This window comes from Saccopteryx leptura, chromosome 7 (genome assembly GCF_036850995.1).
Source record: "Saccopteryx leptura isolate mSacLep1 chromosome 7, mSacLep1_pri_phased_curated, whole genome shotgun sequence".
Classification (NCBI taxonomy): Eukaryota; Metazoa; Chordata; class Mammalia; order Chiroptera; family Emballonuridae; genus Saccopteryx; species Saccopteryx leptura.
The window spans coordinates 64,549,645-64,567,601 of NC_089509.1; the positions used below are offsets into that span (position 1 = coordinate 64,549,645).

Below are 17,957 nucleotides of genomic sequence, written 5' to 3' on the forward strand. Positions count from 1 at the left end.
ATGTGGTCCCTGGTTTTTTTTTTTAAAAAAGCATGCATTTACACATCTAAAAATGTCAAGAATGTAGTCAGTCCAATGTTAAAGCAAATCTACAAGTCATCCATACTTAAATATTTTTCCCACTTACAAGACATTTCAGTCTGCTGAAAATTATTGATTCCTGTTACCCTTTTCTTTTTCAATTGGCACTCTCAGGATTTTCTTTCTGTTTTTCCCTCAATTTAGACTTTCATATTTCAATATATATTATATGTATAGTATAAATTATTCAATACATATTCACATATGGTATTCAATATATACTATATTTATCTTATGGAGACTAATTAAATCCCTATGTATATGAAGGTTGAAGTTTCTGATAATCCTTTAAAACTATTTTTATGATCTTTTACACTGAATACTGGCTCTGAAACAAATATTTTCTTTTGTCTGTAAATACACTTTTAAAGATATCTTTGAGAATTCAGTGTTGTTATGTGATTTTGTGTGAGAACTCAGTGTTTACATAAAATATTGTTCACTTCCTGGTGCCTTGGATCAGAGTGAAGGAGCGAGCAAATCCTGGGTAAGTGGTTTCCTGTGGGATCAGCTCCTGCTTGAACACTTTCCCTTAGTCCCTAGGAATCAGACTTAAACCATCTCGCCATGTTTTATGTATCTAAACTGCCAGCTTATTTTCAGTGTGAAGTTCCATGTTATTGAGTGCTGTTGTCTGGGCCGTGCTTTCTGCGTTCAGTTAAAGGGAAACACCGTCAGTTAAGGTGCATATGCTGCTTCTACTGCAAAACCAGGGACTCAGGAGCATGAGCATTGAAAGCAGTCACTGTTGGGCAGTCAGCCGAGGGTTTTATTTATAAGCACATGAATGGTTTTCCCTGCACTAGTTTCATGTCATGTATGTGTTAATGGACCTTCTAAATCATTATTCGGAAAGTATTTTGAATCAGAAGATCAAAATTTGTGGTGAGATAACTATGTAAACATCATCCTGTAAACATAAAATATGCTCTTGCCCCCACCACCACATGTGGCAGTGTTTGTCTTCAGATGTATTTATTGTTGCAGGCTTAATTATCTAAGCTTGTACTAAGAAAAATAAGAAAATGTATTTCTTGCTTGCTTTTATTTACTTGTTGGTAAGACAGAATGATAAATAGAGATCTGGGTTGGAATATCAAATGAGATTAGAAAAGATGATGAAGAGAAAATTGAAGATACTCATTTGTTTATTTCTTTATCCATTATATTTTATTCAACTGTCCGTATATGAGGTATGGAGCAAGGTGTGGAACAGCAGCATGAAGCAGCCCTGGCCACGTTCCCAGGAAGCTCATGATTGAGTTGCGAGATAAGCAGTGTTTATCAGGAAACAGTTAAATGGACTATGCTGTAGTCCATTCAGGTGGGCACACGGATGGCGCAGAATCCAGGGCTCTGGTCGTTCAGAGAACAGAAGGGCTCTGAGCTGTGAGCAGAGCCACAGGTCAGGAGGAACTGAGCCTTGAATCGGGCCTGAGGAGACCAGCACTCACAGGGCAGGGCCTGATGTGAACATGTGAGAAGGAAAAGAAAGCAAAATTATACCAACTTTGCATCCTTTGGGTTAATTGTTTTCTTTTCTTGTCAGAATACATTTATTTACATCTAGACTTAGAGCCTCAATAGATTTGGGGTTGATTGTTATATTTATTTTTTTAACCAAGAATCTCAATTTTATCCTCAAAAGGTATAAACACAGTTTGGTATTAGAAAGATAACTAGTTATACACTATCCACTAGAAAGTTCAGTGCTTGCCATTGGGTATTATCACAGTATTTTGGCTGTGGTCACACTCTTGTGTCTGTCTACCTTTCGACTGGGCCAGTCTTACCCGTATTGACCATCTACTCCCATCACCTCGGAGGCTGGTCTTTCTTTTACAGCTAACTGTAGCCTTTGCGTAGGCAATTAAGTTTACTGTCAGTCCCTCTTTAAAGAATCACTATTTTCTTACAGGGATCTCAAACTCGCAGCCCGCCGAACAATTTTGTGCGGCCCGCAGACTAATCCACGAAGTTCAAAATATTTTGGATAAAATTAAGTAAGCCTAGGGGCCTACTTGTATTTGCCGAATGGCTGTGATCTTGCTCTGCGGCCCACATGCTGAGTTAAGTTTGAGACCCCTGCTTTAGAAGATCACTGGAGAGGTATCTAGAGAATAACAGTTCATTCACAATGGCTAAAACAAAGGGTGAACAGGAAGAATTAGTATAGGAGGTAGGAAGCAGCTCATCAAGAACCAGATGAAGGAGTTTAGATTTATCTTATCAGTGCTGGAAAACCTTCATTTTAACTAATAAGTGATCATTTCAGGAATTGGAAATATTACTACATATTTACGTATATTAGAAAGATTACTGATACATTATGGAGGATGGATGGAATTAAGGCAAAATTAATTGACACTCTTTAAGATGTTTGAGATGATGCTGGTCTGAACTAAGAAAGTGACAGGTTAGTAGAAACAGGAGATGGGTTTTAAAGCCCCGAGAGGGGAGAGTCGGCAAGGCTTGGAGATCAACTCAATGTTGGAAGGGGACAAGGAGACAGAATCAAGACCACTTGTTAGGTTGTCTAGTTGGATAAATGGGTAGATGGCAGTTCTTTCCACAAGAGAGGGACTACAAGAGAAACGGACTTGGCATGGGTAAAGAGTGAGTGGTTTTTGTGGAGACCGATGTGACCATGGGACACCTCACAGGCAGTTACCAGTAGATACGTAGATTCGGAGCTTAGAAGAAAGGTGTGGGCACCCCAGTATGTCACTGAAGTTATAGATGTTGAAAATTGTGTTTTCAGTCAGAATAAAAGGGTCAATGGTGCTGCCATAGCAAACATTAATAGTTAAAGGACAGGCTGAAAGAAAGAGGATCCTTTGGTGGGGACTCAGGGAAGGCAGCTGAAGAATCTAGACAGCAATGATCATTAAAATTGAGGGTAAAGAGTTCTGATAGTGTCAAGAAGGAAATGGTTAACAGAATCTGAGTTAGCAGCAAATAATAATACAGACTGAAAGCAAATAAGGAGACATCAAAGAAGGATGCCATCAGTTGGTCAGCCAGCTCTATTTTCATTGTCCCTCTTAATATAGCACTTAGATTTGAACAAGATATCAAATATCAATAGCTTGAGTACATTAGACAATTCTGAATGTTTTTATATTAATATACCTTCCCGTTAGAGTGTGATTTTAAATAGCCTAAAGACATCTTTGATCCATACTCAAGTGCCATCAGTTAAACCCCCAGATATTTATTTTATGATTGGTTGGTTATCAAGCCAAGTCTCCCCCCGGAGATGGAAGGAGAGAGAGACTGTGTTTAACTCTTAATACTACTCTAACATTTTTAAAACATTTTTTATTTGATATAAGTCCTATTTGGTATATGTCTGATGATTAAAATGCTGCTTTTCAATAAAGCTTTTAAGTATACAGACTTAGCAAATTCCATTATCCTTGTACACGGCACCTTGCATATAAAATACATGAAATTAGCATTCTTTACTACATTTTCAACATAAATTGTTACCTTCCCTGGGCATGTAATAATTTGCAAGGCTGAACAGTATAATGAATCCCTTTTTTTAAAGTGATATTTCTTTCCTGATCCGTATGTAAACAGGACATACATAATTCTGTTATTTTGCCTCCATGAAACTTTAAAAGTAACTTTCACACCTAACAGACAGTATATAGATGCTGGATTCGAGCCTGTAGGACAGAGAATTTTATGTGATGTCTATTCCTTTATAAATGACTGTAATTTTATGTTTCATTGAATGTAAAATCCTGAACACCAAAATCAAATAGTATTACTACTACTAAAGTCAGCACTCCAGATTACTGTAATAATAAAAAAATGCCACTTAACTTGAGTCTGTCTTCAATGCATTATACTTTGTCACTCTTCCTAATGTGGTTTCTGGGCCCGGAACTTGTGCACAGCTGTGCTAAATGCAGTAGGTGTTGGGTCCGTACACATGTGAGCAGCAGACTATGATCCTTGTACTTCATCTAGAACTACTGATTTATTCATTAAATCCATGCTTTCGGTCGTTAGATATATGATCATTCTGTGCATTAATAAAAAAACTGCTGTCAATTAAAAGGACTCAGTGCTTCAGAGGTGTTAAATATGGGGGGAAATGTGCATCTTAAAATTAGTGAAATTTGTGTATGGGAATGTAAGTAAAACTTTGGCTAACGGCACAGAGTAGCAAAATTAAAATTGCACTCGTAGTGTTTGTCATCCCCCTTAGCTGGAGCATTCACATACCCCACATAAGTATTCAGTGTTGACATAAAAGTTTCGTGTATATTTGTTCCTGATTTCAACAGTTCCCTAAGACTTGGCCAGATTTGTTCTATACAGAGATAGTCTTTATAAAATCTTTTACATATTTTTGTTAACTATACAGTAAATTCAAATTGATGTCATTTTGGACATAATTTGGCAATATTTATTAAAACCTTAAAAAGATTTTATCCTTTGACCTTTTGGTTCATGGCTAATATATGTAGTCTAAGGAAGTAATACTGAGTGTAAAAAACCATTATGCCCTTAAATATTCATGGCAGGTTCATTTTTTGTATCAATAGTAAAATTCAGTAACAGCCTCAGTGCCCAATAATAGGAAATAATTGCTTATTATGCAACTATTATGCAATTGCTTATTATGCAAGTATTTGTGAAGAATTTGCAACATAAAATGAATGTTTATGTGCGAAGAATAAGTGGCAGACATAGCATGTGAAGTATGTACCCATTAAATAATGTGAAAAATGCATAGAAAAAAATATATAACAAGCTATCAGTGGTTGGTTGATAGAGTAGTAAGGTATAATTTAAAAAGATATTTTCCTACTTTCTACATTTCCCAAATATAATGATATATATTTATTTTAATTGAAACAATAAAAAAACACAAGGTGATTTTGAAGGTTTCAGGGATTTAATTCTTGGTAGCTCTAAATCTGATGGTTTCTATACTCATTTTCTCACTCCTGGGAACCAGTTTTGCTTTTACCCAAAGGATCTAAGTCTCTAATGATTCCATCTTGCCCTGTGTTTTATATCCATCTCCAGCAATCCTGCTTCCCTCCCTTGTTGCCTTCTCAGAACCCACAGTTCCATTCAGAAAAAACAGATATGCCAAAAAGTCTCACCTATCTAAAGCAAATTCTCATTCATTTTCTGCCTGGGTAGATGAATAATAGCGCATAGCCAGAGAGATGGGGACTAGGGCAATTGATTCTGGCTCAGCTCTTCAAGATGGTCACTTCTTTTACAGATTGGGAAGAAATCGTGTGTTTCTTGCATATATTAGACTTGAATGTGTATGAGGGACATGAGATGTTGGGGAAATGAGCATAGCATGCAGAGAGTTTTTAGTGCAGTCCAAGTTCACTAACAAAAGCAAGTGGTTAGAGTAAGCACAGAACCTGCCTGGCGAAGAAGGCAGGCTGAGTCCCTGAGCCTCCCTGTTAGGCGTTGGTCCGACATGCTACTAGTAGAACGATGTTTTTACTGTCAAGTCTCCATAGCTGTTTTTGTTCATTGGCTGACGCGGGTGGCTGGTGATCTGCCTCCTTTTTCCTTGTTTCGTCACTCTTCAGGCTCCTTAGGTGCATTCCACACATTGTTTCTCCCATTACCTGGGCTCTTCTATGTTAATTATTACTAGTAACAGCATGTCACTGAAAATGCTTATATTCCTCAATGTTCCCAAGGTTCCGTGACATCATTACAGAGAAAACAGTTGAGTTTCAGGGAGAAAAATAATCGGTGGGGTTCTGAGCACGACCTGAGACTCTACATCACAAAGCTCACTGGTTGTAGCAAACTCCAGGAACCGTCCAAATGATCGAGGCAAAAGGAGGAGCCACCGGGGAAGGCGCACAGAAATGGGCTGTTGCATGCTCAGTTGTATGCTAACACTTTCTACCACTGGGGGTGCAGGCTTGCAACAGTATTGCTGTGTGTTTTTGTGCTGTGTAGCAACTTTTTTCTACCACTGCATATATATTATTAATATAATATTCCTTTTAAAATTTTATCTCATTCCTTATGGATATTAATGACTAGAGGTGACCTTGTGTGCCTTCACACACACCTGTAGACAGGATCACATTCAACGACTATTGGACAAAATGAGAGTTTAAATGAGAATTTAACTTTTTTAATACCCAGAGCAAACAATCTACAACTCTCCTTATAAATGGAAAACCTGTGTTTAAAACTCCCCCATTGAGAAAAATCATTACTTAAATTTGCCCTTGAATTGTTGTGGGGTCGTTTCATTAACTCTGTTCCAGTGGCAACAGAGGGTGCAGGTACTTTGGAGGAATGTCAGTGGAGGATTCTATGAAACTCTGAGGTCAAGACTATGATTCTGTCAATAAAACTATCAGACAACCTACCACAAAGCCTCCAACTTCCAAGACAGCAAAGTACATCTGGTTCCAATTAATTTCAATAACTAAGAGAACTTTCAATATATACTTTAGACGGAGAAATGGTAAAAGAACAAGTAAGCATATGTGTAGTGGTGACAAAGGATAGGAACAATCCAGTTTTTTTTCAAATTCGAAGTGTTTGAGATTTTACTCCAAGAAAAATGATCTTGAGCACTTTTGCAGAATGTAAGAATATTAGAATTCTTTCTTTGAAGCACATGGTTTATTTACCAAAACTAAACACGTATTTCCTGCTATCTGCAAATGTAATGACTGTATCCACCTTTAATCTGTCAATACTTGACTGCCCACCAGACCAACTGTGTTATATTTTACAAAGATTTTACGAACTGGATCTAAAGAATTGATACAAAAGGCAAATGCTATGAGTGAACAATTTTCTTCTCAAAAAGCAGAAGCTGGATTTCAGGGAGAGAGGAGAGACCATTCTCTGCTCTATGCTTGAGGCCTGTGCACTGCACCATGCGAGTGTGAAGTTAGCCACTATACTTTCCTTTATCCTGGGTGTTTTAATAGGTACAGAGTTCTAACTGTAATATGACATTTGTAGCTGTATTGGTTTACTGTATTCACTGACTTCATATGAAGAAAACCAGAATTCTCATTCCCGGGGGCAGATGTCCTAACAATCATCTTCAGTAAGTCCTGACACTTACCTTCCACTCTCTAAAACACTCACTACCATTTCTCATGCTGATTTTAATGAGAAGGAAAGGAGCTGTCCAACTTTTCACTGGGCCTTGTCCTTTAAACATGGAGTAACTCCAGTTAGCCACACCTCTTATGTATGTGGAAGATGTGGCCATGCCTCGATGTGATGCGTGCGCCTTGTCCACAAGGCTCCTGTAGGGACTGTGCTTGTGTGAAGCTGCTCTCTCTCCTTGCTGTGCACACGAAACTGTATTCTAGCAGGTGGTGTTTTACTGGTGCTGAAAGTAAAGTGATGCAGATAACTCACAGTTAGTTTACTTTTTCTGTGTTCTGTTCATCACGCTTGTCGGTGTCTGCACTTTTCAGAGAAGACTCTTTTTGGTCTGCACTGTCTAGGTATTAACTATGTACTCCTGGAAAGTGAAAATACAACTGTTTTCTTTCACCAAACTAAAAGATAATTCTATAAAATATAAAGCCAGTTCATTCCATTTTCAAATTATTTTTAAGATAACTCTCTGACTGGGAAACAGCTCCCACACTTTAGAAACCAAAACAAAATAATGAAAAGAATTAATAGTTTTTATCCCAGGGTGTAAATATAATATATGTGTGGTGGTAGATGAGGTTTGGATATAATGGGAGAGAAAATTCCATGAATCATTTTTATGAAATCCATGAACTCTTTCAACCCACTCACCTACTGAGTAGTAGTCATGTTACAAAAAATGAATGCCTTAATTCTGAGCCATTTATTTCCTTCTTTATGAGTAGGATCTGGCTTGTGATGACTCCAAAAGTTACAGCTAAGAACACCATAGTTTTTGTTGTCTAAAATATACCTGTGTGCTTGTTCTATTGTATGCTTGCTTACTAACCTGAAATTACATGTGCAATTTTTGTTGTTTTAAGGCACTCAACCAGAATGCTGAACTAAGGAGTCGGTTGAGCAGAATACATTCAGAATCTATTATTTGTGATCAGGTTGTCAGTGTAAATATTATTCCTAGCCCTGATGAGGTAAGACTCAACTTTACTAGATGTACAATACTTAATTTTATAGCATCTAAATCCATTGTGGGTTTTTTTTATTTATTTGTATACAGTTCTTTCACTGTTAATAAGAATTCCCTGCATAAATATGTGTGTTGCTGACAGCCCAGTGCTCTTTGGAGTGAGGCATGTACATGACCTTGACATCATTTATTCTTGGTGATCAGGGTCTATTTTTTATCTATTCCTGTGTTCACTGGACGCCTCTGAATTTTTAGTTTATGTATATTCCATTTTGTGAATTCTCTGGGTCAGTCTCAGTCTTCATCTAAAATGCTCATATTATGAATGGCTCATGATATGTTTCTAAAAACCATTTTTAGCTGAGAAAGTGCTAAATAAAAGTTTTCTTAAGGTTTAGTCTAAAAGTCCTATCTAAGGAGTCATCTGAGCTTTCTAGGAGAATACTAATTATACTACTGCAGCTATTACTGATGCTGAAGATAATTATTGATAGCTAACATGTGTCAAGTGACTGCGTATATGTGCTAGGTGTTATGCTAACCCCTTTACATGTGGCACCTCATTGACAGTCCCAGCCACCCTCTGAGGTAGGTGTCATTCTTACTCCATTTTTCAGAAGAATTTTTGAAGAAATGGTAAGAGGATAGGAGAACATTTAGTATTTGTGCTAAACTTAAGTGTGTAATTCTTTTTATAACCTTTTATAAAATAATTATTTTATCACCATGAGAATTAACACTTTTCAACAGTACTATTAGAGCTTTAGATGCAGCGATACATTTTGCATCTTTTTTAACCTGAAATATGTACTAGAATACATATATTAAATATATATATTATAGTTCTTTTACGTATTTTTCTTACTGCAACAAATAACTTCCTTGAGAACTTACATCACTTACTGAACAAAAAATACAGTTTGAAATAAGGTTTAATACTCTAGACATGTTTTATAGGCTAAAGTTCATAATCAGATTGGAAAATGACTTCAATATATTGTCTCAAAAATTAGTTTTATAGATTGTTTTTTTAGAATATCTATACTGGTTTCTACAAATACTTCTTGAGGTTTAGTGTATACTAGTTAGAATATAGCTAGTAATGACAGGCCCAAGTATATGAGAATGAACTTGTCTCTACAGTCAGTTCAGGGTATTGATAGAGACCCAGCTTGTTAAATTCCACTTAATAACAACAAAGCATAGATTTAAAATCAAATTAGGGTGTCAGCTTTGCCTTTTAGGTTCTTTGGACACATTGGAAGGAAATTTATGCCCTTGTCATTATGGAGTTGTAAGTGAAAATTGTGGTCAACACTTCTTTACATATGATGTGAAATTCTCTAGAAATCTAGCTAGCACCTTGTGGTCTAATTTGAATACGTAGTTATTCTTTGCACCAGTGATGATCCACCATATACTTCTCTCTTCTGTAGGCTGGTGAGCAAATCCATGTCAGTCTCCCTCTGTCACAGCAAGTAGTGAATGAGAGCCGCCTATCCATGTCAGAGTCCGTCTCTGAGTTCTTTGATGCCCAAGAGGTGCTCCTCTCGGCGAGCTCGTCAGAGAATGAGGTAAGGTCCGTGGTGTGTCCACCCCAGCTGATTCTGACTGTGAGTTTAGGTTAAAGAAAGTAAGACTGTGGAACTCTTCTTTAATGTCATAGTAAGATAGCCAAATTGTAACAAAGCCAAAAGCATGCAAACTATGTTGGTTCCCGTTTACTGGTCACTTAGCTTTTCTGAACATCAACTTACGACTCTTAAATTTGATGAAAGGAAAGAATCAAGCATTTATTCTGATTTTCATGTACAATTCATATTTCAGGGTAACCAGATAGTTGATGACAGAGTATTTTATTGGAGACTAGCCAATAAATGTAGATAGAATGAGAGAATTTGAAAATCATGCTTGTGTGTGTGTGTGTATGTGTGTGTATTGGGTATTGGGTTGGGGAATAAGTTCATAGCGTTTTTACCGAAGACTTTTATTTAAACAAAAAACAATATATTTGCCAGAGATATGAATTTGAACTTAGAAGGATAATATCTAACATTTCTTGTTGGGTAATTATTGTTTTTGGATGTTACCAGTGGCTATCATGAACATTTTATTGGATTGATTTTCATGTTCATAATTCTTGGCAAAGTCTTGAAAACAAAGAATCTCTTATTTGGTCAGGTTGCAGAAATTTATTCTCTTACTGAAATTTAGTCAAGTAAAAAAATTTTTTTTAATTGGGAGAAGCAGCCAAAATTCTTCCCACACAGTTGATAAGGAATTTTGTCATTTGAGATTACAAATCTGTAATACATTTTGACAAAAAGGAAACAAAATAGTTGCTAAACGTTATTTTTATATGCGTGGAAATAGAGCGGAAGGAAACATTCTGTAGTTGTTTTTGGATGTTTGGAATTACAAATGATTTTAGAATCATAAATAAGTAAAAAAGAGAAAGAAATAATGAACATATATATCACTTTTGTAATGGAAGAGAGGTAAACAGAATTCTTATATCAGGCACTAACTATGTTACCACACCGAGCCATGCACCTGCCTCTCAGATCCCTAGTCATGCATTGACAGATTCACAGACTCCATTCACAAGCCAGAGTACTTGTTTAATTATTCATAGTGATAATTGATGCTATCAGATAGACAGAATAATCATGCTTGCTGATTAGTGTCTGTTCCCTGTCGGCAGATCTGCATGGGAAGCCTAATTGTAGTCAGGAGGTTGTGTGGCGAGCGAAGAAAGAAGGGGAGCGGGAGAAGTGAGTTGAGTAAACTTGAGACCAGGAGCACCAGGATCTAATATCTTCAACCCTTTGTTTCCACTATCAGGATACTCTGCCACATCTGTATAAATATTTGTGTCTGTGAGCCAGTCTCTGCAATCCCAGGGCCCTCCACTGGAGACATGCTACCAGCATTTTCTTTTCTGACTTCCTTGTCTGAGCTCCCATTGCTGACCAGTCCTCCATCCTTCTTCAATCAGAGCACAGTCGGACTTGCCCCTACATTATCTGGGTTCTGACCCGTCACCTGATGACGATAGGGTATCTCTTACAACGTGACCTTATTTGTGTTTCCAAGTTCTGGGGCATACTGAACTTGGAGTTCAGTTGCCTCTGGCACTAGATCCTGGCAGTGCAGAAAAGAGGGCATGAACTGGTTACTGCACAAGTCCAAGCAGAAAGATGGTGCCACCCCCATGGGAGGAGCGAACCTAATGGCTGAGGGAGGGACAAGGAAGTAGAGAGCAAAAGGGCATGGAGATAGATCATTTGTTCACTCTGAGTCACTGGGATTTTATTAGATTTCAGAGCACGTCTGAAGAGTCGGCCCAGGATCCATGTAACAGATGCCTATGAGACTTTCTACCTGGGTGCTCTGCAGAACCTCTAATTCAGCATGTCCAAAAACAGATTAATCAACAAACCCACTTACAAACTCCTGCGCGCACACATGGGCACACACACCCATACCTCTCATATTGCTTATCTAAGTACACTTCTACCCAGGTGTCACATCAGCTACCTGGTTATTTCCTTCACTCCTCTGCCTACTACGCCACCACCCACATTGATTCACTCCTAGGTTCTGTGACTTCTGTCCCCTAAATACTCTGAGCCGTACCTTTTCCTACAGCCTCACTGCCACTATAGTTCAATACTCCATCTCCCCACTGAGATTACCCTATCTATCCCTATAATTGGCTTTCCTGCCTCCCTTCTTGCCTCCTCTAATCCATCTTTCACTGAGCAGCCTGATTAATCTTTCTAAAATGCAAAGCTGATCATGTGCCTATTCCCCAGTGTCCTTAGGATAACAATCTAAACTCCTTAGCTCTGATACAAAGACCGTGTACTGATACTAACTTGATCTTAGCCAAAAGGCCAGAGGGAAAGCGGACAGAAAGGGGATGATAGGAAGGGATCAGAAAAGGGAGATTGGTGAAATTATACACACAAAACACAGCATGATAGAGAGCAGAAAAGCAAATTTTGGAGGGAAAGGGGGAGGGTGTTGTGGGGAGGGAGAAAAGGGGGATGTTGTGGGGAACACGGGGGAGGGGGGGATGCATTCGGAGAGACACTAAAATTTATGTAAACACAAAAAGTTCAAGTTAAAAAAAAAAGCAAAAAAATGATCGTGCACACTGATCACTTTCAGCTGAGCCTCTTGCCACCTCTGTCCCTCTGGAGCCCTCCGGTGGCGGAACAAGTGATTGCTCGAGTTGTTGATCTGCTAAAGACACCCCATGTCCTCCAACACACACTGGAAAAAAACTGAACCCCCTCCTCTTCCTGTGCCTGTATCTTACAGGGTTTCATAAAACTGTTTTTACTTAAAACTTACCCCTTCAGCACAGCAGTCAGTCTTAAATATTTGAAAAGGCTAAACCAGGAGATAAACCCAAGCGGCAGAAGACATGATGTTCTCAGGGTTGTCCCTACCCTTGGGCTGAGATTGTTACTGAGTCAGCCCGCCTGCCAAATCTCTAAGTTCCCCTGTGGTGAGATCTTCCCACATCGACAGACCTGGCAAGGCCACCTGCTGGTTTACTTACATTTGGGGATGCTGGCAGCAGCTGCAGGGTAGGATCAAGCTGCACGTTCTGCGCTGCAGCTTCCAAAGGAGATTGGGCCCTGCCCTTGCCTCCACGCTGGCTGGGACACTTGTCCCGGAGAGCCACAGTTCAGACCCCTCACTTGTTCCGTCCTTTGCTCAGGAGTCCCCTTCAGAGACTTCCTAGCTGCCCTTATTACAGTCTGGAGCTGCCATTTCTTCCTCTCTCCTGACCTTTTCTGTCCTTCTTACCTTACTTTTTTTCCTTAATGCTTAATCACTAACAAAGTATATCTTTCATTATTTCTTTTGCTGTGTGTCTCCACTGGTAGAATATAAGTTTCATGAGAGAGATTTCACCACTGTGTCCCCAGAACAGGTGCTCAATAAATATCTGCTAACTGAAGGAAGGAAGGAATGCTTCTAGTGCCCTAACACATCATTAACCTGAGAGCATCTGGCCATTAGCTGCCTTACGTCTACATTTTCCACGACGGAGTGGAACATCCTCTTCATGTGATGATATGTATCAAGGCACCTCACTTCATGAATGCTGGACTTCTTTTTTAAAAAGTCCTCTTCTTGCTTCCAGAATAATCTATTACTTGCCTCTGCTTTTAAACTTAATTTTGCAATGGAACGTGTCTGGTTGCATTTAGAAAAAAATAAATTTTCTTAATTCTTTTGAGTCGCTAAGCCCTTAAAGAAATATTTAGCTCCAAGACTTCTTAATCATGAGGAAGAAGAGTATATGCTGACTGTTTTATTATAAATCGCAAAGCCTTAACTTTATATGGGGTGGGACAAAAGTAGATGTACAGTTCTTCATATGGAAAATAATACAATAATTAATAAATAATAATATAAATACAAAAATAAACTATTTTGCCTACGCACAACTGTAAGCCTACTGTATACGTATAGGATAACGTGAGTAGGTCAGACTCAGCCTTAGTTACTGCTCACATGTATAACATAAATCTCATGGCTCACTGTCACTGCAGAATTCTTTTACATCCTACAAGGACCATTCTACAAGGATGTGGATAATGAACCATTTCTATCATCTCTTAGTTTGGGGGCAATTAGAACTTGAAGAGGAATAGAATGTTTAAAGCTTCTTGTAAGATAAACTTGAGTGTTTTCTTAACAAACATTCAAATAAACTAGCATGCAACATGAATTTGGTTTAGGCAATCATTTGTCTCCTCAAGCAGAATTGTGTGTGATTAGAGAAATCGCATGGGAGAGTTCTTTTCTATCAGGCAGGCCTAAGAAGGTGGATTTCAGGAGGCTGGTGGCTAAACCTTCATCTCTGTGGCAGTGAGTAGGAACAGAGCTGAAGCCCGTGGCAGTGGGGAAATATGAATCCGAAAAAGACTTCATCCTCAATTTGCTATCTTTATAGACTTGTTCAAGATGCAGAAACCAAACTTCCACTGTTCATTTATGCAGGCAATTATTCTGTCCATCACTCTGTTCTCACTAAATATTTGAGCGTTTCTCAGCTCTGGTTTTGAAAATATCAGCAGTAAATCCAGAAACCTTAAAAATTAAACTAATAAAAATAATGCAACCTATATGACAAACTGAATAATTTCTGAAATATAAGAAAAATTAACAAAATATGAAATTTAGGCTTTAAAAAGAGATCTTTTATGTGTGATATGTAGATGGGTACTAAAAAAGGTTGATAATGTGTACCGTTTAAGTGGATGTGGAGAGATGGCTGCTCTCCTACACTGCTGGTAAGAACAAATGAATGCTGTCTTTCACAACAATTTGGTAACATGGGACTAAAGCCTAAAAGTGACCCATTTCACCCAGCAATTTCACTTCTAGAATAAATATTAACAAAATTGCCAGACAGATTCACATAAATATATATATATTTACAAGGATGTTCACCCAAATATTGTCTATAATAATAAAAAGGTGTAAATGCTGGTTAAATTCCTTGTGTTATAACTGTCCAATAAAATACATTGTCGTGCCACATAAAAGAGCAGAACTATATTTATTAGAATGGAATATACTTAGAGCATTGTAAAAGAATATGTAAACCAACTCCTTTTTCAGTATCTAGAGAGAGATAGATCAATGTTTGTGTTGACATTTTGAAATTTGATACCTCCACCAAATGTTAAAAGTGGGTTTTTTTAGGTGATAGGATTATGGGTGATTTTCTTTTTTCTTTTTTTTTTCTTTTTTTTTTTTTGAAGCTGGAAACAGGGAGAGACAGTCAGACAGACTCCCGCATGCGCCCGACCGGGATCCACCCGGCACGCCCACCAGGGGCGACGCTCTGCCCACCAGGGGGCGATGCTCTGCCCATCCTGGGCGTCGCCATGTTGCGACCAGAGCCACTCTAGCGCCTGAGGCAGAGGCCACAGAGCCATCCCCAGCGCCCGGGCCATCTTTGCTCCAATGGAGCCTTGGCTGCGGGAGGGGAAGAGAGAGACAGAGAGGAAAGCGCGGCGGAGGGGTGGAGAAGCAAATGGGCGCTTCTCCTGTGTGCCCTGGCCGGGAATCAAACCCGGGTCCTCCGCACGCTAGGCCAACGCTCTGCCGCTGAGCCAACCGGCCAGGGCCCATTATGGGTGATTTTCATATCATCTGTTCACCCTCATGTAATTTCTGATTATTTATAATAAGAATGTTTTTATGTGCAGAAAAAAATACAGCACTATTTCCATTTTGAAGAAAGTCTATAAGTACCAATAGCTTTCTTGCCTGCATCAGCTTTTCCCATTCCTCTGAATGGCTCTACCATACTCTGTTCTCTTATCTGCTCCATTTCTAATTCCCTTGAGAACATATGTTGCCCCTTAATTTTTTTCTCATGCAAAATCTGGTTTCATTTTAGTTTCATGTTTTTCTCATGTAAAGTGGCTTAATTCTTGATTTCTTCTTGTTTCTAAGTCTTCCTCCCCCAACCCATCTCTCTGCCTAATTTTATTCATTATATTATACTTCAAATGTGACTGTCAGAGCAGCTTTATCCCGGGTTCTCACTGTGTCCATCTTACCCTAAGCTGTCCTTATTTCTTTCCCGCATCTATTCAGAACTCTGTTATCTGGTCTCCTTAGGGAATGCTGTCAAGTATCTTCCTAAAACTAAATCTGACTCTGTCACTCCCTTGCATTTAATAACTCTTAAGCTTATATGTGAACCCTTTAATGTTGACATGAAAAGTCCTTCACGGTGGACCCTTTTCTTCTCCCCACCTTCTGTCACAGCCACTCAACTTCTTAGCATTCCTAGAATAAATGTTTCTCTCATGGCCATTGCCTTTGCACACTGTCCCTCCTTCCTGTGCTTATCTCCCTCCCAACAACTTTCCAACACCCAGTTCAGATGTTATTTCCTGGCCCTGGCCGGTTGGCTCAGTGGTAGAGTGTCGGCCTGGCGTGCAGAAGTCCTGAGTTCGATTCCCGGCCAGGGCACACAGGAGAAGCGCCCATCTGCTTCTCCACTCTCCCCCTCTCCTTCCTCTCTGTCTCTCTCTTCCCCTCCCACAGCCGAGGCTCCATTGGAGCAAAGATGGCCCTGGCGCTGGGGATGGCTCCTTGGCCTCTGCCCCAGGCACTAGAGTGGCTCTGGTCGCAACAGAGCGACACCCCGGAGGGGCAGAACATCGCCCCCTGGTGGGCGTGCCGGGTGGATCCCGGTCGGGCGCATGCGGGAGTCTGTCTGACTGTCTCTCCCCATTTCCAGCTTCAGAAAAATACAAAAAAAAAAAAAAATCCAGATGTTATTTCCTCTGGGGAGCTTCTTCTAGTTCCTCTAGGAGGAATCACAGGGCTCCCTTTATTGTACGTTCTTGTTACACTGGTACTGAAATATTTCTGGTTCTATACTAGCCTCCCTAGCCTCCCACCCCAGCTAAGACAGGGAGCTGCTTATTTTGAGCAATTTGAGATTCTGGCTCATGGAAGAGCCTCACATGTTCATTGCATATATGTCAAATGCATTTCCCACTATGACCTCTGTTGTTCATTTGAGTAACATCTTGTGTTTAATCATTGGATTTTTCTGAACTTTTAACATCGAACAAGAATTCTGATCCTTTCTATGGTCTTTCCTTCCTTAGGCTTCAGATGATGAGTCTTACATCAGTGACGTGAGTGATAATATATCTGAAGACAACACCAGTGTTGCAGACAACATTTCTCGGCAAAGTATGCATCCTTTGAGCTTCCAGGTTGTTCGATCTACATGCCAAATTACTATACTGGTGTTTCAATTAGCAGTCACTTTCCCTGCTTAATTGTTCTTTTTGCAGCTGATTATTCAGTAATTTTGTATTTGTATTATCTGTTGAAGTAAATGGTTCAAAAATCTGTTAGGGAAATGGTTGTGGAAAAGTTTAGTTTCTTAAACCAAAAGTTTGAGTCCTTCTTATTAAATATAGTATTCAATTTTTTAAATTGGACTTGTTTTTTCTTGAATATATTAGCATATTTATTACCCTGTTTAAACAACTATATACTCATATTTTGTGCATTTATTAGCAACCTTGATAATTGAAATAATTCCATTTAGTCTTGAGGGAGTATAATAAAGGCTTAAAAAATGTATCACAATCAGTATTATTTGAAGGGGTTATTTCCCTCCCAGGTTTTATGGAATCAGAAAAGCAAAGTGTCTTTCACTGTGATTCTTGTCTTTCTCCCACTTTCAGTCTTGAATGGAGAGCTTACAGGAGGAGCCTTCCGAAATGGACGTCGGACGTGCCTGCCAGCTCCCTGTCCTGACACCAGTAACATTAACTTGTGGAATATCTTGAGGAACAACATTGGTAAAGACCTGTCTAAAGTCTCCATGCCTGTGGAGCTGAATGAGCCACTCAACACCCTGCAGCATCTCTGCGAGGAAATGGAATACAGTGAGCTTCTGGACAAGGCTGCGGAAACCGATGATCCCTATGAGCGCATGGTAATGAATCCCAGAACAGTGCTCCACAGGGAGTGTTCAACCCCAAGCCTGGGCTAAGGCAAAATTCATTGTGATGGCACAGTTGGCTTTTGCATAACACTCTCTCTGCGTAGGTAAGAGTTGGTCTATTTGCATAAATTTTACTAGAAGATGCACACTTTGTGACTAACACTTGTTTTGAGTGTTTCTGAAATTAGGATATTAAAGATAACACTCTTCTTATAGGTTGAAGCCATGCGTGGCCTTGCTTTGTTAACT

General features: G+C 39.2%; 1 protein-coding gene across 5 annotated transcripts in view; it reads left to right on the forward strand.

The window, feature by feature from the left end:
- The window catches only part of OSBPL6 (oxysterol binding protein like 6), a 233,728-nt gene that overhangs the window by 199,282 nt on the left and 16,489 nt on the right, over positions 1 to 17,957 (forward strand). For all 5 annotated transcript variants that reach the window (XM_066345045.1, XM_066345046.1, XM_066345048.1 and 2 more), the window contains 4 exons: positions 8,085 to 8,192; positions 9,625 to 9,762; positions 16,855 to 16,942; positions 17,446 to 17,699. In XM_066345045.1, the coding sequence (XP_066201142.1) occupies positions 8,085 to 8,192; positions 9,625 to 9,762; positions 16,855 to 16,942; positions 17,446 to 17,699 (588 nt within the window). The remainder of the gene's footprint in view (positions 1 to 8,084; positions 8,193 to 9,624; positions 9,763 to 16,854; positions 16,943 to 17,445; positions 17,700 to 17,957) is intronic.